This window comes from Eucyclogobius newberryi, unplaced genomic scaffold, assembly GCF_026437365.1.
Source record: "Eucyclogobius newberryi isolate DKJ021-1_F unplaced genomic scaffold, fEucNew1.0.hap1 SCAF_435, whole genome shotgun sequence".
NCBI lineage: Eukaryota > Metazoa > Chordata > Actinopteri > Gobiiformes > Gobiidae > Eucyclogobius > Eucyclogobius newberryi.
The window spans coordinates 404-27,016 of record NW_027316096.1 but is presented as its reverse complement, the minus strand read 5'-3'; the positions used below and the strand labels follow the sequence as shown (position 1 = coordinate 27,016).

Below are 26,613 nucleotides of genomic sequence, written 5' to 3'. Positions count from 1 at the left end.
GTCGCTATAAATGAAGTAACAAGTAGTCTGCGAAAAAAAGGCCGAACAAGGACAGACAAAAAAATGAGAAAAAAATATCTTGTCAAAAATAGCAGGTAGTACAGGTAATTATAACAACATTACACTAATTAAATTGATCTATAATGATCAATATCTAGATTAACTTGCTTACTTACGTATTGACTCGTTTGAGGGAGAGAGGAATTATAATAACAATAATAACATAACAAACTAATAACAATAAATAAAATTAATTGAAAAATAATAAATAATAAATTAAAAGTAAATTGTACAGAGTCCTTATAAATGTGCAGACATGGCAACTACGGCCCCCGGCTTGGCTAGGTCCGTTAGCCGCTAGCTGCTGCACCGGCGTCCTAGGCTAGCTCCAAAAACAAGTCCCATCCCGTCGTGGGTTCGAATCCCGGCTTCGATAAGTATCTCAACAGTTATACAGTTATATCCTTAAAGAGTATTGTTATGTTTTAAAAAATATATCCACTTATACATCTAGCAGGTAGTACAGGTAATTATAACAACATTAGACTAGTTAAATGGATCTATAATGGTCAATATCTAGATTAACTTGCTTACTTACTTACTTATTGACTCGTTTGGGGGAGAGAGGAATTATATTAACAATAATAACATAACAAACTAATATCAATAAATAAAATAAAAAATAAAAATAATAAATAATAAATTCAAAGTAAATCGTACAAAGTCGCTATAAATATGCAGACATGGCAACTGTATATCCTTAAAGAGTCTTGTTGTTATGTTTTTAAAAAATATATCCACTTATACATCCAGTGTCCAAGTTTGATCAAGCTTCACAGTAGCAGTCTTTTGCCTTCATACTGAGTGCCATGACTTCTATGACCAGAACAAGTCACAGTTGAGAGGAGTTTTGGGTGCGGTGATGAGGTGTAAATGTTAGCTCTAAATATAATAAGGAATTTGTTGGGGGCGATGTGGCTGTATACTAGGCATGTCATTAAAAGCTTTGGAAACAAAGCTAGATCAGCATTGATTCATTGAATTTGAAAGCAAAGAACAAGCTGAACCTGAATTTGAAGAATGCCAAAGTATGTCAGGATGGTCCATGACGTACTACGACAAAGGACAATGTAAAGTGACATCAGAAGTAGTTGTCTACTTCTAAGTCATCTAAGGATATTTTTTTCACAGCGACTAAATAATGACTTCATCAGTCGCCGTCTACGCCCAAAGCAGTTTGGGTTTTGGCGAAAATACTCAACGGATTTAGCCTGTTACTTTTTGGATCCAACATTTTGAAAATCTGCTTGAATTAAATCCAATCTCACATTTCTTAAAAATCATTCATAATTCAGTTGCTCCCCCTGAGATTTGTCAGGCGGTCGTCAGCCAGAGGAGAGTGTAGTGTTCTCTACTGAGTCATAATCCTCTGGAACACCCTCCTAATATAATAATAATAATAATAATATAATGATGTATACACATAGAAATTTGCACTTGCGCTACAACCTGGTACAATGCATCTCACCTGAAAAGGTTAATGTATATTGTGCACTGTCCCTGTTGCAATAAACTAAAAAAATAAACTATTGATATGCATTTTAAAAATATGTTCCCAAATACTTTCTTTCTTATTGTGTCTGTTGCTGAATTGGATCATAGCAGCTACAGGTTATGAATTTGATGCTGTGTTGCAACTCAACAGGTAATTCAAGTTGCACTGAACCAAAGTGTAGCCACGCGAGGAGGATTATTGTTCTGTCAAGAGCCTTACCTGAGAAGAATATCAGGCTTTAAACAGGACAAACATGTTGGCCTACACCTGAGTCTTTCTTCTTTGAACAGTTAAAGGGATGTTTTATGAGAAACAAACTAAATTCAGTACATTTCAAGTTCAATTGGCCAAACAGATTCAAATATTCAAATATATGTAAGAATGATTTTCAGCACAACTGTGTAAGGAGAATAATTCACATCTTATCATTTATTGGTATTTACATTTACATTGACACAGGTGCACAAGGACATAACACAAAATAACAGTATGGACATTTGTATTAACAACACATTTTCACAAGATAGTCTTGTATTTTGTAGATGACTGAGATAAAAAAGTAAATGGAGGCATTTTACTGCAGTAGCTATAGTAGAATCATTACAACATTGTTATATAATAGTGGATTCTAGTCAGTTTTCCAGATTGCAGCGATTAAACTGTTGTTGATTTAAAACAATGAAAATTATTTAAAGGTGCACTATGCAAGTTTTCTGGGTTTGCCACCTGCTTGTCACCATGGAGATGTTAATGCCTTGCCAAGAGTTACAAAGTTACACAGTGCACCTTTTTAAAAAAAACAGTTTTTGAATGCCACATATTTTTTTATCTGAAATTCTGAAAATATGTTTTAAATGACTAAAAAATATTTTAAAACATGGTTTGTACATTTTAAACTGTGCATTAAGGTTGTCAGAGACTCACTCTTCTTTGATCTGTGTGTCAGGGCTGAGTGTTCTTCACTGAGTGCTCGGAGGATCACTGGATGACTTTAATCTATAAGGTGTGTGTTGGCGCAGTCCAGATGCAGTGGTCACAACGAGTTAAGACATAGTTTACATTCCAAAACAATTACAAAGTTCTCAATAAACACTCAATTTCACAGATGCCACCATGACGTTTTTTTGTTTGTTTTGTTTACGTGTACTCCAGATACTGCGTGAGTAAAGATGGAAGAGGAAGTTGTTGGAGAAACTTGAGTCTGGATCGACCAATCAGATTCCGGATGTTGATGCGACACAATTCACACAGAGAACGAGGGGAAACTGAAAGAAAACATGTAATTATTGTCATCACCTTCGCTGCTGTCGGGTCCCAGTAGCAAAATGAAAACTAATCCATGTTTAGTATCCGGTTTAGTCCTGGTTTAGTCCCAAATGTGCAAACCCGACATATCTCCCACCTCTTATTACAGAATGCGATCCATTTTATTGGCAGAAAATTCAATCGACTATAAATTTGACTAGCCAAAGTTGTTGAACTTGTGCAGCCCTGTTTCTAAATGTGCTATATAAATAAATAAAACCTCTTAGTCTATATTTGACGAACTGCCTCGATCATCATTATATTGACTTGAACGACATATTTTGGGGCTCAGAATGGGGATTTGGGATAGAGGTTTGAATAAGTGACATCTATGGATAGTTACCATTTCATTCTACATTTTATTTGCTGCCGCGCATACCTTTAACCATATTGTACATTTATAAATTGGTTTATATTGTCAGAGGCATAAAGTAGTTTCAATACAATAAAACATTGTGGTATTTTCGGTGGTAATATATCGCAAACCGCAGTTCATCAAATGTAAACTGCATAAACTTGATGTTGAAACTTGAAGATGTTGCGTTACCATTGTGCGCCTGTAGCAGCTGCTGTGCTTTCCCTCCAGGGGGCGCTATCTCCACAGGTCGCAGGTTGTTGCAGTCCCTCAGGTTCACGTCGGCTCCGAAATCCAACAGTAAAGAAATCTGCTCCTCGTTGTCACTGGCCACAGCTGCGTGCAGAGGCGTCTCCTCCCCTCGGCCTCGGTTTACGTCGGCCCCTAATGGAACAAAATCACAACTTTTATCATTGTGCGGTTTTAATTTATGTCTACGTGAAGACAGAAAGGGAGTGTTTGGCATCAAGTTGTCTTAAGTTACAGAGCTTAAGTAAATTTCACACTGGAACAATTATAAAAGTCTGAATAAATGCTTGCTTAAATACGCCAAACAAGATTTTTCCCCAGTCCATGTCTCAAGTCAGATCATGAAATATATATATACAATACCAACATATCAAAAGTCTCACAGTAGTAACAGTTTCTCAGTTACAACATACTGACTTTGGCAATTCTTTTCCCTCTCAATTTCAAGTTCTCGAACCAGATACAAGGTTTTCTGCCATCTTAGATTGAATCAAAGGTTCTGGCAGTTTCCCAACAGAAAACCTTTCATATTTCAAAATCGCAATTTTATGGTACCAATTGTGCACATGGAATGAATTAAAACCGAAGCTAATGATTGGAATCTGCTCACAATTAGATCTTGATTCGATTTGATTAATTTCCCAGCTCTAAAGTCTACAGTACTGGTATAAACACTGATATAAATATTGTTTATGAGGTGGATAAGACAATTAAATCCTATTTTGAGAGTCATTAAAGTCATGAAATTAACTGTAGTCCACACATTTAGCAGCAGTAGTACACACACTGTACAGACTGCAGTTTGAATTGTGTCCCACCTCGGTGCAGCAGGACCTGGGAGCAGCCGCTGTGATTGTGCAAACAGCTCATGTAGAGGGCGGAGCCTAAATGTGGCACTTCATAATCAGGGTCGACTCCCCGGGAAAGAAGAGACTCCACACACTCTCGACTTCCTGCAGGACAAAGGACATGCAATTTAAACAGACATATTATGCTTTTTGGGAGAGATTTAGTATTGAAGAGACAATAAAAATCATTATTGTTCATTGTAAACAACAATATTGATTTGTAACAGCTTAGTAATGAAACAGGTCCTATGATTTCTGTTCAAACATGCATAAATCAACAACTTTGAGTAAGATAATGATGAGGGAACACGACTATAGCCTCATACAAGTCATTTTTACATAATAAGCCTCAAGTAATTTGGTGTTCAAGAGCTCTTCAAACATGGACTGAGACAACGTGACAATCAGACTCTGCCCTAGAAACAGAGCGAGTCATACTCATGCTCATCTGTGATGGTGTGTGTCTATAATGGAATACAAAAAGAAATACAAACACAGCATAACTAACCATAATTATAGTTAAATGTTCATCATTGATGTAAACCCCCCTCTTTTCCATCTTAACTTAAGTCTGAAGACATGATGATTAAATTATCATATTTGAACTGTAGATCCACAATTCAGCTGGATAAATGGGCATCCCCACACATTCAAACTAAACCAATAATAATGTCACATAAAATGCAAGTCAATACACTTACACGGCTTTAATTTTTCTCTAAATAAAATTACTTTCTAAATTGCTAAATTGCATCAGTCCTATATTGAGGTTGGTGAATGGATAAACCTCTCTTGCAGGCCTCGTGCAGAGCCGAGGGGTGGTGAGCGTGAGTAGTCCAGGGGTTGGCTCCATGTTGCAGCAGCAGCTCGACACAGACGGAGCTTCCCGCCGCACAGCCGTTAAACAGAGGCGTCACTCCATCTATGGTCGTTGCGTTCACCTGAAAAGACATCACGAAGAAAAGTCCATATCTTCACGGAATAAGCTGCTGGAGAATGAGTTCACCGTCTTTTACTCCACACAGACTCATAATCTCTAGTCTCTATTATGTCCCCAAAAGTCTCCAACATTGACTCAAGATCTGGAGATGTTTCCCACTGCTCCTCACAGGTTTAACCCCAGGCGCGGTCAAACGTCCCAATAATAAACTCTACCTTAACTTTACCTGTGTGTAACATGTATCGGGTAAATTAATGAATCAATTGTGCATTTAAGAGTAGTTTCATCACAGCATACTTTTCTATCCGTCTAAAATATACAATATGAAGACAGTTTTTTTCTGCTCCACCGACCTCTTTTTACACGATTAAACTTGAACATGTTACTGAGTAGGAGTGGGCAATAGGGCTGCGGATATCGATTATTTATTTTAGTAATTGAGTAATCTATTGTTTTTTTTTTGTGCATTTCGTAAACCATTAAAAAGCATATTAAATCAAACAAATGTTATTGTTCATAGTAATAAACAAATAACAAATAAGGAGTTTCACATTTTATTCTTAATTTTATATATATGTCCCCAAAACAGCAACATTTCACTTCACCAGTTCAAACTGCTCTCTTTGTATATAAAGAATATATATAAAGGACTAATTCATTAATTTGGGTTTATGTCACATAACTTATAATGAGAAACTTGTTTGTAAAACTTTATGTTGAGTGAGACCAGTGATCCTGGTGTATTGAACTGTAACTCTGCATTTTGCGATAGATGTGGAACTGTAAAGAATTTAAAATTAACTAGTTCTGTTTTTCACGTTTAAAAACAAAAAAAATCTAAGGACACTAACCCACATGAATGGACTGCAAAATGAATCAAAAAAGGGCAGAAATACAAATGTACATATCCATATCCATGTCTGTTTTGATTTTTAGTCAGCACTTTTTGCAAACTACATACTCAATATTTTAATTTAGCAAAACAACCATTGCAATTAGGGCTTGGCGATATTGTGATAAAAATGGAATTGAGAGAAAATATGATGCGTTATTTCTATTGTTATTGGCCTGTAGACATTCTGTTGAGTACTTTTGTTTGGCATCTCATGTTGTAGAACTAAAAAGAAAATATTTACGCAAAATCACATTTGGATCTCCCTATGGGATCTGCCAACACTGCAAACTGTGTAATTCTCCTTGCAGCTTGTATCTAGCAAGTGACTGTAGACAAGTCAATGAGGAAACTACGGAAGCTCTGAGCAGACAAAACACATGAACTCAAAACGGAAATCTTTTACCACTGGGGACAGCACAGATGGCGCCACCACTCAACAGTATTACAAACACATTTCATAGAACATGCTTCCAATTTACTTCCTGGTCTCAGTACTCAGTTGTACTGATCATGATAAGATAAAAGCACGGAACGAGTCTGGAGATGATTTATGGACTTAGAAACAGCAGCGACTATTCTCAGAGCCACGTCAGAGCTATGTCAGTTATTGAAGTAACGTCATTAAACACGGAGCTGCAGAGGTCTGTATTTGACTGTCAGAAGGTTAAGGATTTTCTAACCAGGATTCCTCAAACTAGCACGAATTAAGCTAAATGCTACTTAAGGTATGTTTTTGATTTGGGGGACAATGTTATAATATAACATTGTTTATAAATGCCAAAAAAGTCAATATTGTGTCAAAACTCACTCTTTTTCCCATTTCTCCTGTCTGCTAGACTCGGTAAGGCTCGGAGCGAGTGACCGGATTTAACCAATTGCAATGTCTGAGCTCTCAAAAGACAGACGACTTCATTTACTTCTAAAGACTATAGAATAGTACAATAATACAAAGTGTACATGAATCATGATCAAATTTAAATCCTGATCCAGCCGCAAGAAAATTGTGATATAATGTTTTTTAATCCATATCACCCAGCCCTAATTGCAATATCATGGTTTTAATACATCTCCCACCTCTATTCCTGCCTGCGTGTTCCTTCAGTGGATCTTACGTTTGCTCCGGCGTTGATCAAAGCCCTCACACAGGCCACGTGTCCGGACAGACACGCTTCGTGCAAGGGAGTCACATGATCTATGGTCACAATGTTCGCTGGATATCCCTGAAAAAAATGCAGCAAATTTGAGGTAAATGACACAAAACGTACAATATATCGCAATCAAATCCATATTGCAATTTGAGTCACTTATCAAATCACAAAGACTGCAATTACTTCAGTGGAAAGTCCACTGTAAACGAAAAATATCCTGTGTATTTAGATGTCTACAAACATGTTCTTAAATGTATGGGATTCTTATATTAGTTCACAGTAAGTCATATTTCAGTCTCTTAAATGTTAAAGGTGTAGTAATGAACGGTTTTTTGGCGCCAAATCTGAGTCTCATTTCCTCGTGGCGTGGACTGCCGATTAGTCCTGCCACGTATCAATCATAGAAGGCACCTACTGCTCACCTGCAGCGTCGTCGGCTCGTCCCCAGGAGAGCAGCACGTTTCCTCGTGTCTAAGTGCATGGATCTATCATAATATAGTTCCCTCAGTGTACAGGACAAAATTAAGACAGAGAAAGACAGTTTGAGCTGTCTCAGAAGAGACGGAAATCTACAGAGACGAGAGATGCGATGCATCCGTCGCACTAATAAACAAACCCACGAGTAGCAACGAGACTTTTTTGTGCGTCCGCACAGGGGGAGTGCACATGCGCACTTCCGCTTGAGTTCTCAAGTCGGCGAAAAATTGTCTATTATTTCTTTAATGTTTCTGAAAGTGTTTGAAATGATTGAAAATTGTGCAGCTGTAGAAATGACGTATAAAAGTGTGACTAAATGGAAATGTATGTCATTGTGTGTGCCTTATGTTACAAAAATACTGGCAGGAAATTAACAGGGAACTGCAAACGGATTACATCATCCCACTCAATGTTGGAATAATGTACTTGGGCCTCAAAACCCTCACCGTGGACACAGTGGATGGCTATCTTTGAAAAATACTACCCATAATGACTCAAACAGCTCAGACGATTAAAGACTGGGCTAATATAACAGAAATACACACAATGGAAAAAATATCTTCTGGACTCAACTTGAAAATAAGACACATTTAAAAAAAAAAGAGCTGGCGAGAGGCCTATTAATCTCGTAAGGCCGTGCGAAGCACGGCTGCGAAAGTGCGCACGTAGTGCGCACGAAATCGAGCGCGAAGCGCTCGCCCACTTCCAAACACTCACTAACGCACTCCTTCACTCATGCACGCCCCGTGCATACTAATTAGTTGTAGGAAAATGGAACATTACCGTTGTAAACGGGCGAAGCCCGTGCAAAAGTTCGCACTAAACGAGCACTTTACATTGGGATGACGACCGCGAAGCGGTCGTCATCCCCATATAAAGCACTCATTTGCGCTAAGTAGCTCACGAATACGTTCCCCATCTCTTGCATGTTCCGTGCATATAAGCATGTAATGCAAAAATTGAACATTATTACTGTATAGAGGGCCAAAAACACAAAGTGGGCGGAGCCCACTCAAAATTATCGAAAGTACCCGTCAGTGACCAGGGACCCACACCATGAGGTAGGAAAGCGCGAGCGCTTTCCGAAAATGTATAGTTTATGATATTTGAAAAATGGGAAACATTGTTTTCGCATCGGAATATTATTCTTTCTTTCTTTCTTTCTTTCTTTCTTCTTCTCGGGACCAACCCCCCTATTTTTCACCCAGTGAACATTGACGAAAAGTCACAAAAATTTGCACACCTCTAAAAATCGTGCCTCTCTACATTCTGGCTATTTCCCTTTTCTAAAATAAAAAAAATTGGCGCGTCAGCGCCACCAAATGTACCAAAAATGCATTGAGAGATGGGAAATGACCCAAAAAAAATCTGATCGTAGAATCATGAAATTTGGCGCAGAGGTAGATGGTGACAAGAGAAGTAAAAAATATTATTACGGCAATGCCGTCCGCCCAACCAAATGTCGGCCATATTGCTTCAAAAATGGCTAAACATGACTTCGGAGTTTTTCCAAACGTCGTACTTTTACGAACTCCTCCCAGGGCATTGGCCCTAAAAAGCTGAAATTTGGTGAAAATGCTACTGAGGAGTGGGACATCAAAAGTTATCCAAATTACATTGATACCTCTCACGGTCTCTGAGCGGCGAAGCCGCAAACTGTAGCTAGAATTTCAGAAATCTCCCATATTTAAAATTTCTGCCGTTTGCGCAGATAAAGTCCGAATTGCGTCAAATTAGAATCAGTTGTTAAACTCTTTGCCCTAAACCTACTTGAAGTGAAATAAATTCATTTGGCGCCACAGCGCCCCCTACAGATTTTATATGGAGGTTAAATGTTTAGTTTTGCGAAATTATATGAAATTTGACACACAACTCAATTTTAGCATCCCCATCAAAAAAGTCAATGACTCATGTCATAATTGTTATGGCGTTGCCGTAACGATGACCGAAACCTTTCATGTTTACACTTTAGACTTTCACAAACTCCTCCCAGGGCGTCAGCCCTATTAACCTGAAATTTGGTGAGACTCATCTTCAAGACCATCAAAAGTTATCCACATTTTCATTCAAAGAGTCACGGTGTCTGTGCGGCAAAGCCGCACATTTTGCCAAGAATTCAAAATAAAATAGCTTTTTGATGGTAAAACAAAGGGGAGAAGATGTGACAGCGTCACAGATTCAGCAGTAGGCGTAATAAAAGGACAATTGGGGCTCCTCTTGCGGCGTGGCGGCGGCGTGGCGGCGGCGTGGCGAGGGCCGATCATTGCCGCTTGCGGCTATATTTATTATTTACTTTTTTAAATATTATTATTTGTGTTGCTTATGTTATTTTTTTTTTTTTTTAAAGAATAGGAAATGACATAGTATTAAAGTGTGGTGAAACGTCTCGTACCTGGCTGAGAAGCGTGCGCAGCGCGAGGAGTCGACCCTGAGAGGCAGCTTCATGGAGCGGGGAACGATCTGCCCACGAACCTGGACATTAAAGAAGAAACAAGGCTTGAGTTACAGTATATGCTCATTTGTACATGAATGTGTGTGTTTTTTAATAATCACCTGCCACTTATTGTATAGTTTTCCTAATGAAGTGTTTACTTTTCCCTCAGTACTAGAAATGTCATGATATCAAATTTTTGGTGTTACAATTAATGAGAGAAAAAACATCACGATTTAACGATTGTTCACAATTATTGAGTGTGACCAAACAACAATGAAATCTTTCATTTTCTGTCATTCCCATTGTCTAACATGTTATTGTTCCTCAAGTTTGTGACTGGCTTTACAAAAAAAATATTTTCTGAAAGACAAAATAAAGTGAAATATGACAAAAACAGCCAGATCAAATGAAGTTATTTACATTTATGTCTATAGGTAGTAAGTATAAGTAAAAAGACTTCTAAAATTGTCACAAATATAATTTTTTGGTTCTCACGATTACATTGTAACCTGAATAATCTTGATTATGGATAAACCGAACATCCATAATCATCTCCCCACGGGACGTCCAGCCAGTTGTAAATATAAGACATTTTATTCAATATCAGCTCTTCTCCTTTTCGATATATTTTTTTAACAGTTGTACTATGTAACGTTTCTAGTGTAGGGTACGCCGCCTGCTTGTCTCATGGAGATGCTATTTTTATACATGGAATATAGTATAGCATTAAAGCTATCTATCTTCATGGAAACAAGCATGTAACCAAGACATGTTAGCGGTCAGATCTGTTATCGTGGTGTTCCCTCACACTCAGAATTGTATTTTGATGGATTCATACATGTTTTTAACTACCCCCTATCCCAACCCACTTACCTATTTAAGGGTTTCAAAATGATAAAAATTAAGACCGTTTCCATGGCCATTAAGAATTCAAAACTGAATATCCAATCTTTTGAAGGATGAAAAGTCCAAATGAATAGCCCTATTACAAGAAGCATATGAATAATAACTTTACTTTATTGCAAATTCTAGATCACGTAAGGCAAAAACTGTTGTGAAGATGATTTTTAAGTAAAAGCACGTAGATGCCACTTCTTGCTAGGATGAAGCCGTTATTGAAATTCAAAAATGCATCGATCAGCTTTGGAATTTTTCTCTCTCATCTCTATTACCAAACTGTTTTACATCTATTTTGTAGTTTAGTTCACAACAAGCAAACTTTGAAACAATGCTCTATGCACCGTATGTTAGAGTTAATTGATAAGTTCTAGAAAAAAAGCACATGTCGTCCTCTTTAACATGATCCTGGTAACTAAACACTGCAAGAGCTTCCATCCTTCTGACCCCTAAAACAGACACAGCATTCCTCCTAAAGCTATATTTAGCACTGGCTCTTGCTTCAAAGCTGTGGTAGCATTAGCTTTAGCTGTAATGCATTTACACACGTGATATTTTAACGTACCCATGTCTCCATCTCCCCACGGGACGTCCAGCCAGTTGTAAATATAAGACATTTTATTCAATATCAGCTCTTCTCCTTCATATGTCCTTTTCTAATCTAGAGCAAAAAGTAAGATATGCAAAATACAAAACATTATCTACAAAAAGCAAAGCCAATTCTAACCGGTAATGTTGAATACTGCAGCAAAAGCTTAAAAATTTGTTAAATTGCAGTTTTTGTATCAGACAAGCATTTATATATCTACAGTTCACCCTCAGCAGTAAACAGCAGCCATTTTGAAACTGTCATGTGCAAAGCTGAACACATGATCTGCCCTCTTTCTCTCTCTCTCTCTTGTAGTCCTTGGTCAAAATAATACAGAGTAGGTGAAATGGCAGCACAAAATAAAGGATTATCTTATCTTATCTTAAAAACTGTGAAATCTATTATTATGTGTCTTCTACCACAACCTAATTCCTAACTTAACATTTAAGCGTTATTACAGTCGTAAAAATGTGCAATTATGTTTGTTATTAATTCTACCACAGTCAGAAAAGGAAATATTCATGACATATTTGCACAGTTGCCATAGAAAATAGCATTCAAAACAATATGTAATATGTATTGTACTCAAAAGTTGTCAAAATGGTGCATGAAACAGGGCGCTGAAACCCAGGAATAGACAATATTTAATAATTTATAGTCCAAGATATATCAGGCCTGACACGTGTATATTTTTAACTATTATATTTGTGATTTAAAATAACTACACAAGTTTTGAATGGATGTTACTCCGAGTTTCTGTGTGTGTGGGTTTTAAATCCCAGCGGCATTGAAGGATGGGTAAAATACAGCGATAATAAAGTGTACCTTGTGTAACATTATAACTTATCTATCTTCTTATCTGTGGAGAAGAAACACAGATCACAATAAACAGTGGAATATTGTAGGTAAAGAAATAACATCTCCATGGAAACAAGAAAGTGGCAGACACCCAAGCAGGAAAGTTATGTAGTGCATCTTCAAGCACAGGATATAAATGAGTTGAATACTAAATAAACGTATTTTTATAAACTAAATAAATTACTATTATTATTATTATTATTATTATTATTATTAGTAGTAGTAGTAGTAGTAGTAGTAGTAGTAGTAGTAGTAGTAGTAGTAGTAGTAGTAGTAGTAGTAGTAGTAGTAGTAGTAGTAGTAATAGTACTAGTACGTACTTTGTTTTTGGGACTACTGAGAAGATATTGAAATATATATATATTATTATTTTTAATTATGATGATGATGATTATTGTTATCACCAATAATTTATTTTTGTAATTTTGCCATGGTTTAAATGGTCAATAAAAAGCTTTTCTCGGGACAGTCCTCCCTCATTGCACCTGACTCATGCCTCTGCAGCATAAACTACTTTCCTGGAGCTCATACCGACCTTGGCTGGTCAGGATGCCCCAGCACGCTTTCTTCGCCTCCCGCTCGTGTCCTGGAGGATTCTCCCCGGGCTCTGCGCTTCTTTTTCGGCTCGAAGCCCCCGCAGATCCGGTCGGTACCACGGGCATGTCTCACGATCCTTTCCCCGCAAGTGTTTTCTCATATTACCGTGATAAGAGAAGCGCAAAGGGGACGGGTGGAAATGGGAGGGACTTGGGAAGAATAGCATGATCTGATTGGCTTAGACGTGATTATACAGATAAAATTGGGAGCTTTGATTGGTTGAGAGGTTTGTTGTTGTTCTAGGACAGTCACATGACCATCTCACATGAACGCCCACGTGTTGACGACAGGTTATTTTTGATGCGTGGCCCCCTGCAGATGGGACTCATAGAAAAACAAAGTAGGAGGTTTTTATATAAAGAGGGAGACATGAGGCGTAGAAGGGAAATTAGGCTGGAAAACACAGAATTCACTAATCCATATTATATTAATGTTCATGTATGTAACATATTCACGTGCAATTATTCTCGTAAATAGAGGTGGTGTTTATTTTACCATTATTATTATTATTAGTATTATTTTGTCTTACGCTAGCTGTTTTTATTTTATTTTATCTTTATTATTCCCCTCCGTTCCTTATACTCCGTCGTAAATGAGAGGTTTTGTCTATAGGAGGTTTTGTCTATATGGTGTTTTCCTTTTCCTCTGTATCTATCTGCGTTGCAACAATGAAATTTCCCCATGTGTGGACAATAAAAGAATATCTTATCTTATCTTATTATAAGGAATTGGTATATATACATTGTCAAAATATGAAAACTGATGTTTCGGTTTATGGTTAATATTTCTGTAATTACTGGACATGTGACACAAAAATGTGACTCTTCTCTGTCAACATAAATCAACAAAAGTGAAATTCCATCCATCCACAAGTCCAAGTAAAGTCACAAGTGTGCTTTGAATTTCAAATCTATATCAAACAGAATACTAGTTTTGCAATTTATATGGTTTGTAAATGGTCCGTGTCAAATATGCTGTCCATCTGCAACTATAACTTCATCAAGATCACCATTGTAATTTTATTTTTTTAATGGGCAACATTCCTCAAATATCACCAGTAAACAGGAAACTAAACCCATGAATACCCAGAGTGGTCTTGAAGATTTACATTTGCACATCATAACTTAAAAAGAATATAGGCTACTCACTCAAAAAACGAAAATAAGATAAGATAAGATATTCCTTTATTGTCCCACATGGGGAAATTTCATTGGTGCAACGCAGGTAGATACAGAGATAGATACAGAAGAACAGATCACTTATAGGAAGTCTGAAAAACACTTTCAGTAGAAGATCTCCTATAAACAAATAAAAACTCCCATAGACAAATAAATAAATAAATACATAAATACCATTGCATGTGATCACGACAGAAATTGCACATGAATATGTGTCACGACGGCACATGGATTGCACATGAATTTCACAGTAATTGCACATGAATTGCACATGAATTCCAACAGCAATTGCACATATGACGGAATTGCACATCAGTATTAGGTTAGGTCAGTATTGCGAGTGTTCAGGACTAACAGTGTTTGTTATAAAGTCTGACAGCAGCAGGAAGGAAAGACCTGCGAAACCTTTCCTTCACACAGCGAGGGTGGATCAGTCTCTTACTGAAGCTGCTCTCCAGAGCGGACAGAGTGTCCTGCAGGGGGCGACACTCATGGTCCAGCATAGATTTGAATCTAGCCAGGACCCTCCTGTCCCCCACCTCCTGCACCGAGTCCAGAGCACAGCCCAGGACGGAGCTGGACTTCTTGATGACTCTGTCCAGCTTCTTCCTCTCCCTCTCTGTGATGCTGCTGCTCCAGCAGGCCACACCTACAGGAGCTGATGCCACCACAGAGTCATAGAAGGTCTTCAGGAGTGGCCCTGTCACTCCAAAAGACCTGAGTCTCCTCTGGAGGTAGAGCCGACTCTGGCTCTTCCTGTACAGTGCGTCTGTGTTATGAGTCCAGTCCAGTCTGTGGTTCAGATGAACACCCAGGTACTTGTATGAGTCCACTCTCTCAATGTCCCGTCCCTGGATGTTCACTGGTGAGGGGGCAGTGGGGTGGTGTCTGCGGAAATCCACCACCATCTCCTTGGTCTTCCCCGCGTTGAGGAGGTGGTTCCGCTGACACCAGTAAACAAAGTCCTGCTCCAGTCCTCTGTACTCCGCATCATCGTCGTCCGTGATGAGTCCGATGATGGCAGAGTCATCAGAGAACTTCTGCAGGACACAGCTGTCCGTGTCATGTCTGAAGTCTGCAGTGTAAAGGGTGAAGAGAAAGGGCGCGAGGACAGTGCCCTGGGGTGCCCCCACACTGCAGGTCTGAGTGTCAGACACACAATCCCGTGCTCTCACAAACTGGGGTCGGTCTGTGAGGTAGTATTTATACGTATTTAGAACACTAATTTAAAGTAATTGTATTCTGAAGAAGTTACTCTTTCTTTTGGCGGTGTTCAGGATACGGTTACTTTTCTACATTGAGGTATTTGATCATGAACTAAGGGTTCAAACTGCACTGAACTGAGGTCAAAAGGAAAATGCAGCTCATACTGTGAGCAAATTAATGCATGATTTTTTTTCTTCTCTAATTTGGGTTAATAAGGTTCTCTTGTCTGATAAATAAATGCAGAACAAAAGGTGAAACAAAAAACGGTGTTTTCACACTATGATATAGTGCAACTCAATTTGAAAGTGTCCTAAGTATTTAGAATACAGTTTTCTGATTGGACCAAGAAACAGAATGTTACAAAATGAATTGAATGCAGGTATTTAGTATTGTGTAACTGCAGGCCTGGCACAAGGACATCTGTCCTGCTCAAGTAAATGTTCTGTTTTGTGACATACAAATGGGGCTTTTCAAAGAGAGAAATTAAATGTAATACAAATAAAATAATAGGTACCCCCAAGATATTTCTCACACGCCAAGTACACCCTAAAATTCTGGAACCAGGCAATACAAAATATGGTACAGTATATCAACAAATATATTTATCAATTATATTTACTGTTTCAATTATATGAATGTCCAAATCATGCAAAAACCTTCTTATATTGGCTTCCATGCAATGCGACGAGTCTTTGTTCTCGCCTTGTTTCTTTTTCTTATTATTCCTATTATTCATGGTCATTTTGCCTCAACTCGGACATTTTTGACCTCCTGAACATTGATGAAAAGTTACACATGGCGACATAGACGCGATCAGAGTTTGCGAGAACGCCCATCGCAACAGTGCCACCTAGAGCAAAAAAGAAAAAAACATAAAACTCTTAATCTTTGGCCTAGGCACACGAGACTTGGGACAGTGATAGAGCTACCTTTGACCTCTTACCTTTGACGAGTAAAACACACCTGGCAGCATCGCTCTATGATAAACAGGAAGTCAGCCATGTTGAATCAAAGTGGCACCGCCACGTTTTACTTTTTTTTTTCAAACTCGTACTTGTCCTAGGTTTTTCGTCCGATCGAGCTCAAAACAACACTTTTTGCATCTGAAGACATTGAAATTTAATAAAGATTAAAATAAATGTTGATATTCTTTACGGTCTCCGCTTAACACGCCCTCAAGAAGGCTTAATTTCCTGTTTTTTCAAGGACAAGTCAAGTCTATTGGAATTGATCTATGGAGCTCATATTTCACTCACTAATGTGTTTTTATGGTCTGATTGGAAATAATTTAATACCCATGTAACAAATTTACTCAATAGCGCCCCCTATCCATTGTGTCAAAAACTCAACATCGTCTGATTTGTTTGAAACTCATGGATTATATTCTCCTCGAGACGCCATGAAAAGAAGTGCATTATAGATATTGTGTATTTTCATTATTGCCCAGCAGGGGCGCAATGAATGCCTTCACTTCCTCTTTTATTTTGATGGAACATTTCCTCTCATGCCGTGGTCTTAGCATTATTGTTAGCATCAGGATTAGCGGCGGGTCTCTGTTGCTAGGTGAGGTACAGAGAGGAGGGGGTACAGTGTCTTATTCTTTGGACGTTAGCCTAAAGAATAAAGTCTAAAGAATAAAGAATAATGTCTAAAGAATAAAGTCTAAAGAATAAAGTCCAAGAGAATGCAGTGTCGGGGCAATCGCGATCAAAACATGGTCGCGTGGGAAGGCAGTCGCACGGGTGGCGAGAGCCATCATCGCCGCTAGCCGGGCTATAATTACAATTATGTTTGTTTTATATTAAAATATTTCAGGATAATTTCAATTTCCAACTACCCTTGTAGTAAGTAAGTACATGCTCACATAACCCCAGGGGTCCATGTACCCCAGGTTGGGAATCACTGGTCTACAAACAACCTGATGATCTTGAAATACCTGCATTTAAGTCCCACAGTCATACTTTCTCCTTTATTTTGGCATTTTATCTAGTGCAGACATCAACTCTAGATTATGTCTGCATTTGATTTCTGTTTTACTGTAATTGTTATAACATGCTTGTCTTTGTCATGATCCACTCTCCAAAACAAAACATGTTAATTATTATTTACAAGAATCAATAATGACATATATTCTTTATAGCCCTGCGAGGAATACATATCCTATTTATTATTCACATAAAATTCATATGACAGTTACATAAAGTTTTTACAAAAAACTCTAAACGCTTCCGCTTACTCACACTGTGTTGTTTCCGTATTTTTCGTTTGTCAAGTTTTTACCATAAAACCGGAAACACTATCAAACAAATCCCGGTATTTTAAACTTTTTAGACCGGTACGTTCACTCGACTTATTGAATATACATCAAAATGCGTATTTCAATCATTAAAATTATGTAATTATATTGTCAAACCGTACATTTAGACAAAAACAGAGGATGATTTGTTCTTACTTTGAAATCTAACTGGATGGGGGTCCTAATTTCGAGTTTCTCTTTACATCCGTTTCCGCTTAACCGCACTATTTCATTTCGTTTCCTCGTTTGATCGGATATTTGAGTTTAATTTGAAGATGAATACGGTTTTAAGCAGAGCAAACTCGTTATTTGCCTTCTCCCTGAGTGTTATGGCAGCTCTGACTTTCGGCTGCTTCATCACAACGGCCTTTAAAGACAGAAGAGTTCCTGTGGACATCCACGTCTCTAAAGTCATGCTGTAAGATCCGCCGCTTTCAACAGCTGCCTGCTGATAAACCTGAAATGGATGTGTAATATGTATTAGCTATGTGTTGATTCAATGAATTTTGCTTAATCATATCGTATTTATAACTGTGCATTGGCTGTGTTTTATGAAGCTTTCAAAAAAGGCGTCAAAAAATAGTATGAAAGATGTAGCATAGCATTTAGCCTGACAAACAATGATTTAAAGGAGACGTATTGTGCAAAATTGACTTTTGACCATGTTATAACTGTGCTCCATCATTGTCTTACTCAGAGTTCTATTTTCATTGCTCTTTACATCTTTGAATAATCCTGTGTAGTCCTACCTTTTGAGGCTTGAGTGCTCAAAAAATGTGTTTTCACCTACCCTCTAACTCCACCCACTGCTCTGTACTTCTTATTTGGAAAAAAAAACAAGACTCCAATTTAGATACCCTGGGTTCATGTAAGTTCTCTGCTTGCTTTCATAAAGTTTATTTGAGCACTTGAGTGTGAAGAGCCACTGCACCACATGAGAGACTATGCTCCTTTGTGTTCGATGCAAATCAGGGCTAAAATAGGACCGGTTTTCCTGTTCCTTATACTTTTATTATTCAGAGCACGGTTCAGACAGTAACTGAGTTTGAAGTCATTTCAAATAATATATTTTAGGAAAAAATATGAAAATTAACTTGACATATTGGACCAAAAATATCTCTTGGGTTCTGAAATGTTGGTATTGGCCATAAACAAAACCCATATCGGCCGATCTCGACTTCTCATTTCTGCAGTTTTGTATCTGAAAATATCTCCATAATAGATCATTACTGTACAGCTTGACAGAAATCATGATGACAAACATTTACTGATTTTAGTGCTGTCCAATTTGAACACATTTTCTTTTTCTGACCAACAGGAAGAATGTAGATGACTTCACTGGACCCAGAGAACGCAGTGACTTGGGGTTCATCACCTTTGACGTCTCAGCTGATATCCTTTCGATGTATGATTTGTTATTCACATTTTCACACAAAACGCGACATATTTTCAGTTGTGGCGAAGCGAGAACAAAACACACACGTTTAGTTTTAAAAAGTCACCATTTTCTTTAACATTGATCACATTTGCTGCCAATTTTTGACTGGAATGTCAAACAGCTGTTCCTCTATCTCTCTGCAGAATATGCAACAAAAAACAATGTAAGTTCTGAGGAAGTCTCCATTCAAACGCCGGTGTGTTGAGCTGCTGAATATTTGTAAAACTTTGTCTTCCTCAGGCGTTGAACCAGGTGGTGCTGTGGGACAAGATTGTCCTTCGAGGAGAAAATACCAAACTCATTCTAAGAGACATGAAGGCCAAATACTTCTTCTTTGATGATGGGAACGGACTCCGGTAAAACATCCACCTTTTTAAATCACCTTTAGTTCTATTTAAGGCTTTCTTTCTGAATAGTTAATGAGGCAATTTGACCAGCCATTAAACGTAAATATTTGGCAGATTTGACTGGGTTAAAAATGTGTAATCAATATAATCCCCTTTTCAAATCACATGACAGGATATATTATTTAAGTATTTAGTAACATTTACACAAATGACTAAATCCTCATTTGTTGGTTTCAAGAAAGAGAAATTGGAGTCATTGTCTTTTGTAACGACTAATCGATGTGTGTGTGGAACATGACAATGCCAAGCTAATGTCTAACGACCTATAGGAGACATCTAAATTACAAGACGACATAATGAATGTCATCAGTGGAAGGGCATCTGCTCTACTCCAGCTGAGAAAAGGGAAAGTATTATGAATGAATATGTAATGTTTTAATGATAATAACTTTGTTTCCGCAGGTCGAATAAAAATATCACGCTGAGTCTTTCCTGGAACGTGGTGCCAAACGCTGGAATCCTGCCCCTAGTGGCCGGACATGGACACGTCAGCCTGCCTTTCCCCGAAATGTACGAGATGCTCAAGAGCTACTGAGCCAATATTTATACAACAATTTCAATTCATGACTGTAAAATACTTCAGAATAACAAGAAGAATGTTAGTTCTATGTTTTTCTGTTATGGTGTAATTTTGTGTGAATTTTAAAAGTAATTGATTTTTTGGTTTTATTTAGAGATGGACCGATATAATGGTTAGCAGGCAGTTCTCAGCATAAAGCTCCTGTAAAGGCTGATATTTTGTTTGGCTCAAAAACCTGCTAAAGGAACGTAATGAAGCTTCAGTCCATAAGAAAATGGCACTGCATTAAATGTGACTACACCGTTTTACACTTTTTACAGTTTGAAAGTCTGAAACATGTTTGTGGACAATCATTGCTATATATATTTTACATTTTTAAAGGCGTAATGGAAAATGTTTCGCAGATTTGAGAACTCAAGCAGAAGTGCGCATGCGCACTACCCCCGTGCAGACGCACACGCGCTCACGTGCAGGTGAACAGAAGGTGCATCCTATGATTGATACGTGGCAGGACTAATCGGCAGTCCACGCCACGAGGAAATGAGACTCAGATTTGGCGCCAAAAAATTGTCCATTCCTTTAATGTAAAATATATTTTATATTACCCTCTCCGGGTGGGTGGGGTGTCCTTGCCCCCAGTGGAGGAGTTCAAGTATCTCTGGGTCTTGTTCACGAGTGAGGGAAGGATGGAGCGTGAGATCGACAGGCGGATCGGTGCAGCGGCTGCATCAGACCGTTAAAAAGTAATAAAGAGGGAGCTGAGTCGAAAGACAAAGCTCTTGATTTACTGGTCGGTCTACGTTCCTGCCCTCACCTATGGTCATGAGCTTTGGGTAATGACCGAAAGAACAAGATCGCGGATACAAGTGGTTGAAATGAGTTTCCTCCGCTGGGTGGCTGGGCGCTCCCTTAGAGATAGGGTGAGGAGCTCGGAGTAGAGCTGCTGCTCCTCCACGTCGAAGGGAGCTAGTTGAGGTGGCTCGAGCATCTGTTCCGGATGCCTCCTGGGCGCCTCCCTGGGGAGGTGTTTCGGGCATGTCCCACCCCCGGGGAAGACCCAGGACACGCTGCAGGGACTATGTATCTCGGCTGGCCTGGGAACGCCTCGGGGATCCCCCCAGAGGAGCTGGGTGAAGTGTCTGGGGGAGAAGGAAGTCTGGGAGTCCCTGCTTAGACTGCTGCCCCCGCGACCCAGCCCCGAATAAGCGGAAGAAGATGGACGGATTTCTAACTACTTTGTGTAGAGCAATGCATCAGTCTTAACAGTTTATGGTCATTTCATATAAACGAGCCTTCATCTGTCCAGGGTAAGAAAGTTTCAAAGGTACAACTAATATACAATCTAAAGTCAAACTATCAGCAGCTTTGCAGTTGTTTGCATTGTTACAAGAAAAACCCTTATATCAGTCCATCTTTAGTTTTATTTACAGACATTTTGGAAACTTTTGTATTCCTTATTATATAAAGTTTGTTAATGTTGGTAAATACTTTCACAGCTGCTTCTGAAATTGTGAAAATAAATTGGTTGAATTGAAATGTTTCTGAATGTTTACTAAAAATATAAAGATAAAATTAAGAAAAATCTAATTCATTTGTACTTAGTCAATATTTAACATCTTAAGAACGATTCGATGTCCATGAATTCATAATAATCAGTCTCTATTTTCTGTTAATTTGGTTCTGGATTAATCCATCTTAACATTTTATTCACTTTTTGGGCTTTTTTGTTCTGATTCAGACGGCCCATTGCAAATCCACTCAAATAATTAACATTGTGAAGTATCCAAGATGACTTCTGCGGTCTTCATGTTACGACACAAACTTAGCTTTAAAATCAAAGAAGAAAAAGAAACAAGCACATTTGAGAGATGTTTTTATTAAAAAAATATTTTACAAAGAAGGTAGTTTTAGAAGAACATTTTTACCAAGAGCTGCACAAAAACCATGAACCTTTCTCAACTGTTTTCCTCTTGATAATCAGTGTCGGTCTTATTGCAGTTAGTCCAGTCTCTGTATGAGTTTCTCCTCCATCATACAGAACAGAGCCGTTTGAGACAGGTCTGAGATGAAGGAGTCGCAGCCTCGTCTGCTGATGTGTGAGCAGCCTCTGAGGTCGAGCAGCGACAGGGACGACAGGCGCTTCAGGTACAACAGGCAGCCGTCCGTCAATTTATCACAACCTGTGGAGAACAAACATATTTAAGGAAAGTGGAGTAGCACTTTGAGCAGCTTAGTATAAATGGGATGTCAAGATGAATTGAATAACCAAGACATCTGTAATCTAGTTTTGATATTATTTTATGGGCATTAACCGATATCCATATCCCCTTCCCTCTCCTCTAAAACCTGTGTAAATAATCCTGTCGTCCTCACACTGACCTGAGAGTGTGAGCTCGCTGAGGTTGTGGCGTGTGTGTGTGCCGGAGGCGGCCAACATGGCGATGGAGGAGTCAGTGACGTCTTTGCAGTGGGCCAGGTCCAGCCTCTGCAGCTGCGGCATGTGCCTCTGGATCAGCCTCAGGGTCGAGTCCGAGATCTCTAAACCTGAGACTCGAAGCTCCACAGTGTTCCTCAGTCTGCTGCGCGAAGACTCCAGATCTGACGGAGGAAACACAGGTTCACGACACAATACTACTGTACTCAAGTATGAAGAGCCAAATATGTGGATGACCAAATATGTGGATGGCGCTGACAGAGGCAGGAGAAGTGTCTCCCTGATATTAACGCAAGTTGACCCAAGTTTTGGTTCTTTATTACAATAGTCTCCTCTACATTTATTCTAACTGTATTTTACCAGAGTAAATATTAAGAAAAAAATTCTCATTTCCAATGTAGGTCAGGGAAAATCAAGACAGTTATAATGTAACTTCCAAGAACAAATATGGTGAAATTATTTTATTGTTTTGGCCACTAGCACTGAAAATGCTGTTTGAATGGATGTTTCTTAGTAACCAGCCTAACAGACATGGCCTGATCAAATTTGACAGCTATTCCCACTTTAGCTTTCTAAAATTTGCAGTATTTTAGAAAGCTACTATTTCAACAAAAGCAACACATTGAATAATCACAGCTGATTCTGACCTGGAGGCAGGATGATTTCTTTGAGCTGAACGTCTTTGAGCCCGTCGCACCAGCGCAGGTCGAGCAGCCGCAGACAAGGCAGAGTGGGACAGACGAGGGCCGAGAGACAAGACCACGACAAACCTGCCACACTCAGCTCACGCAGACCTAAGAGCACAACAAGAGAGTGTTTAAGTCACAACAATAATACACTTAACATTTTCACCGAGTGAATTATAATCCATGCATTTTGAAACTGAAAAACGAGCTTTTACCTTTAATCTTGAACTGTGAAAAAGACCGGATTTCCTCAAATTGACATTTAAAATAAATATACTTTAAAGTTTCTAATTTATTTCCAGTTTTTCAGTTATTTCAGTTTCCATCGTCCAGACCAAAAACAGGCAAAAAAGTTTGAATACGAGTTGAAATTCAAAAGATTAAAAAAAATAAAACAAAAAAACAACTATAAAAAAAACTTTTGACATTTTAGTTTTTCAGTTTCAAAGCTCATGTCCCTCTTGTGCCTCTTTTGGTTTCAGTTCACTGGTGGCGAGTGATAGAGCGGCTGGTTACCTGGGAGCCTGGTGAGGAGGCAGTTGAGTTGCCTCTTGGCCACAGGGGTCCAGGACAGGTCCAGAGCCGTGGGCTGTCTCTTTACGATCCCGGCTAAGGCCTGATTACTGAGCGGGCTGCAGCGGCTGATGTCCATGTGCGTCCACAGCCGTTTGTCACAGCACCTGCAACAACAGACAGAACTTATTACAAATAAACCCCGATCATCCTGTAGTTTAGAGCTCTACAACCATGTTCTGTCAGTTTGCATTTCCGTTTCTCTCCGGTGTCAATGCCCCTGGAGACATTTTCCAAATTCCGTCCACACAAATCACGTCTGAAGCTGTCATAAATGTAACGGATGCTATTATTCTATATGACACATAAAACGTAAGGTCTCAGCGGTGGATAAACTGTGCGATGGAGAAGATGGAGTTACATCTTTGTCTGAGGTCTGCTCCGTGTGGACTGGGGATCACACCACGGATTCATTTCAGGAACTTTTCCTGAAATGACAGTCGTGAAAAGTAATGTATTAAGTATCATTTTAAAGTACCTGTAGACAAGTCATTCTTACAGTGGTTACCTTTTACCTTTCCTACTTTTCTACATTTGAGAGCAGTATTTGTACTTTCTACTCCACTACATTTTTGAACTGGACTGCTAAAGTACTTTCCATGTGGTTTGAGGGGTTGTTTTGGCACGTTCATGGCAACAGTCGGCCTAAAGGTACTTACCTTTAGGCCCAGTTTAGAGCAAAATATACACATCAAATTCACAGGAAAACTCTTAATCAACATGTCAAAATCTGCATGAAATACTTAATACTCCAAGAATACATCTTATAGTGCAACTTTCAACACTTTTAAGTAGATGTATGTGATACTTTTACCTGTGCTCCTGTCCTTTGAACAACGCATTGCACATTTAAGTAAGATTCAGTCTACAAAATTCTAAATTCAAATCCTGAAATAATCCGTTTTTCACTGTCGCCGCTCGAGGCAACTATTACAAAAATACAGTTAATTAAGATAAGATAAGATATTCCTTTATTGTCCCAATTGAAAAAACAATCAAATATTTGCTCAAGTTTCACGCACCACTTGTACCAGGCCTTGCAGACCAACATGCAGTTCAGGAGTTCAGATCTGCTCAGATACTTGAACACAGAGACCCACAGCTCCTTCTCTCCTCCTTTCTCGTTCCCCACGTCCTTAAAGGAAGGTAAGGACAGAAGTGAGGGAGGAGACATGGACAGAGCAGCGGCCGCAGCAGCAGCAGCAGACTCTTCATCAGAGGAGGAATAGTGGTCTTTAGTGTCACGCTTGGCTCCCACGCGAGGCCTGGAGAAATAACACACATTTAAACAAACAATGCGTAAAACAGTGGTGTGTTTGGATTTGACAGTGTTAGATTAAACTGGTGATGCTGCAGTACCTTCCTGGTCCTCGGGAGGCATCTGTGTCAGACTTTTTTAATTGTTTTGGGGGTTTTCTGGGGTTCTGTCCACTCGACCGAGCCTCCAACTTCGGGACAATCGAACCTGTTGGCAAATACACATTTTTTACTTATCTGTGAGAGACTAGTTCATTTTGAACTTGTTGCTGTGGGCCAAAGTTATTGTTTCCTTACCTAATGCATTCAGAGCCTGCTAATTATTCACCATTATTCATTCACCTCCAGAGCGGAGTTTACAGTCACGGTAAAGCTAAAAAACATTAGTATGGAAACGGTGCAACTGCTTTGTGCAGAATAAACTACAATTGGATGCAGACTGCAAACATCTAAGAGCTGCTTTACAATATATCTGCACTGGGCCAAAACAGACTTCACTTGTTACATGTAAAATGAATCTGGTTCAGTTCTGTATTCTTTCCTCCCTGAAGGCGACCGGCATATTCCCAAAATGACTTATGTGAAAGAGGGTTTCAGGGAACACGAGACCCCACGCAGCCCAGATCCTTTTCTGATTCTGGTTCTGAGAAGACTTTGAGGAATTGAACTTAAATAAACAGAAAACCGATAATCTGAACCAATGGCACAGCAAATGTGTGCCGTAATCTAAGCTAAAGGTGATCCAACTAAATAGTAAGACTGTTAGTTCCGTTTTTACTGAAAAATAAATAATTATCATCATTATTATGTATTTGTTCTTGTGGACCACATCTTGAGTCTGGCGTTCCGTTCGACCTGTAGTGATGTGTGTCGCTCTCACCGCTCTGCTTCTTTCCTCTGTGGGGCGTCTGCAGAGTCACGCTGAGGCAGGCTCCGCTCAGAAGCTCGTCACTGAAGTCAGACATGAGTAAAACTGGAGGTTCTGGGTCTGAGTCCCACTGCCCCTCGTCCTCCTCCTCCTCCTCCTCCATCGAGTCCAAATCATCGTCCTCGGCGTCCAAATCTGCGCCTTCGCTGTCCTCATCCTGGAATTGCACTGGTCTAGTTAAGGCAAGGCAAAGCCACCTCCCAATATTTAACTTTCATTAAACTAATTGTTCCAGATAAAACTCACCTAAGCTTTTAGTGTTAAAGCTCTTGGTCAGTGGGTAGGTGTGCCAGACTCTTCCTGGACTTTACAGGAATTTTGGAAAATTTGAAACTGTGTGTTTTTTGAACACTCAGCACTAGTGAATAGGAGTCAGATTGTTAAAATACACTGCATGCAAATCTGTAGGGGGCGCTGTGGCGCCAAATGAATTTATTTCACTTCAAGTAGGTTTAGGGCAAAGAGTTTAACAACTGATTCTAATTTGACGCAATTTGACGCAAACGGCAGAAATTTTAAATATGGGAGATTTCTGAAATTCTA

The 26,613-nt window shown here is 39.0% G+C and overlaps 3 protein-coding genes across 6 annotated transcripts; 1 reads left to right on the top strand and 2 right to left on the bottom strand.

The window, feature by feature from the left end:
• Nucleotides 1-1,957: 1,957 nt before the first annotated feature.
• On the bottom strand, nt 1,958-13,278 carry LOC140379838 (ankyrin repeat and SOCS box protein 5-like). Of its 4 annotated transcripts, XM_072464314.1 has the most exons (8): nt 13,086-13,278; nt 11,920-12,009; nt 10,165-10,244; nt 7,260-7,367; nt 5,100-5,253; nt 4,283-4,417; nt 3,408-3,599; nt 1,958-2,820 (listed from the first exon to the last, which is right to left on the bottom strand). In XM_072464314.1, exons 1-8 carry the CDS (start codon nt 13,210-13,212, stop codon nt 2,693-2,695), a joined length of 1,014 nt encoding a protein of 337 aa, XP_072320415.1. In that variant the 5' UTR covers nt 13,213-13,278; the 3' UTR covers nt 1,958-2,692. The 4 variants fall into 4 exon arrangements, with proteins under 4 accessions (XP_072320415.1, XP_072320416.1, XP_072320417.1 ...); XM_072464315.1 differs by lacking the exon at nt 11,920-12,009 and having other exon boundaries at nt 13,086-13,276; XM_072464316.1 differs by lacking the exons at nt 11,920-12,009; nt 13,086-13,278 and adding an exon at nt 11,669-11,913.
• A 4,739-nt stretch (nt 13,279-18,017) lies between these two features.
• On the top strand, nt 18,018-21,728 carry spcs3 (signal peptidase complex subunit 3). The gene is made up of 5 exons (XM_072464319.1): nt 18,018-18,245; nt 19,146-19,219; nt 19,352-19,428; nt 19,506-19,621; nt 20,075-21,728. Exons 1-5 carry the CDS (start codon nt 18,103-18,105, stop codon nt 20,205-20,207), a joined length of 543 nt encoding a protein of 180 aa, XP_072320420.1. The 5' UTR covers nt 18,018-18,102; the 3' UTR covers nt 20,208-21,728.
• Nucleotides 21,729-22,052: 324 nt separating this feature from the next.
• Nucleotides 22,053-26,243, bottom strand: LOC140379836 (lysine-specific demethylase 2A-like; the record flags this gene model as incomplete). The annotated part of the gene is made up of 7 exons (XM_072464309.1): nt 22,053-22,372; nt 22,572-22,790; nt 23,274-23,420; nt 23,829-23,992; nt 24,908-25,150; nt 25,245-25,350; nt 26,023-26,243. Coding segments are annotated over 7 exons (1,282 nt in total), but the record flags the coding sequence as incomplete, so codon positions are not given.
• Between the last annotated feature and the right edge of the window lie 370 nt (nt 26,244-26,613).

Bases quoted from the DNA above. Each gene is read 5' to 3' on its own strand.
- LOC140379838 (XM_072464314.1), bottom strand. From the start codon at position 13,212: ATGCCCGTGGTACCGACCGGATCTGCGGGGGCTTCGAGCCGAAAAAGA. The intron at 12,010-13,085 runs GTCGGTATGAGC...ATTTTGACCAAG, and splicing joins GGGCATCCTGACCAGCCAAG to GACTACAAGAGAGAGAGAGA. The intron at 10,245-11,919 runs GTGAACTGTAGA...TTTAATGTCCAG, and splicing joins GCTGCTGTTTACTGCTGAGG to GTTCGTGGGCAGATCGTTCC.
- spcs3 (XM_072464319.1), top strand. From the start codon at position 18,103: ATGAATACGGTTTTAAGCAGAGCAAACTCGTTATTTGCCTTCTCCCTG. The intron at 18,246-19,145 runs GTAAGATCCGCC...TCTGACCAACAG, and splicing joins CACGTCTCTAAAGTCATGCT to GAAGAATGTAGATGACTTCA. The intron at 19,622-20,074 runs GTAAAACATCCA...TTGTTTCCGCAG, and splicing joins GATGATGGGAACGGACTCCG to GTCGAATAAAAATATCACGC.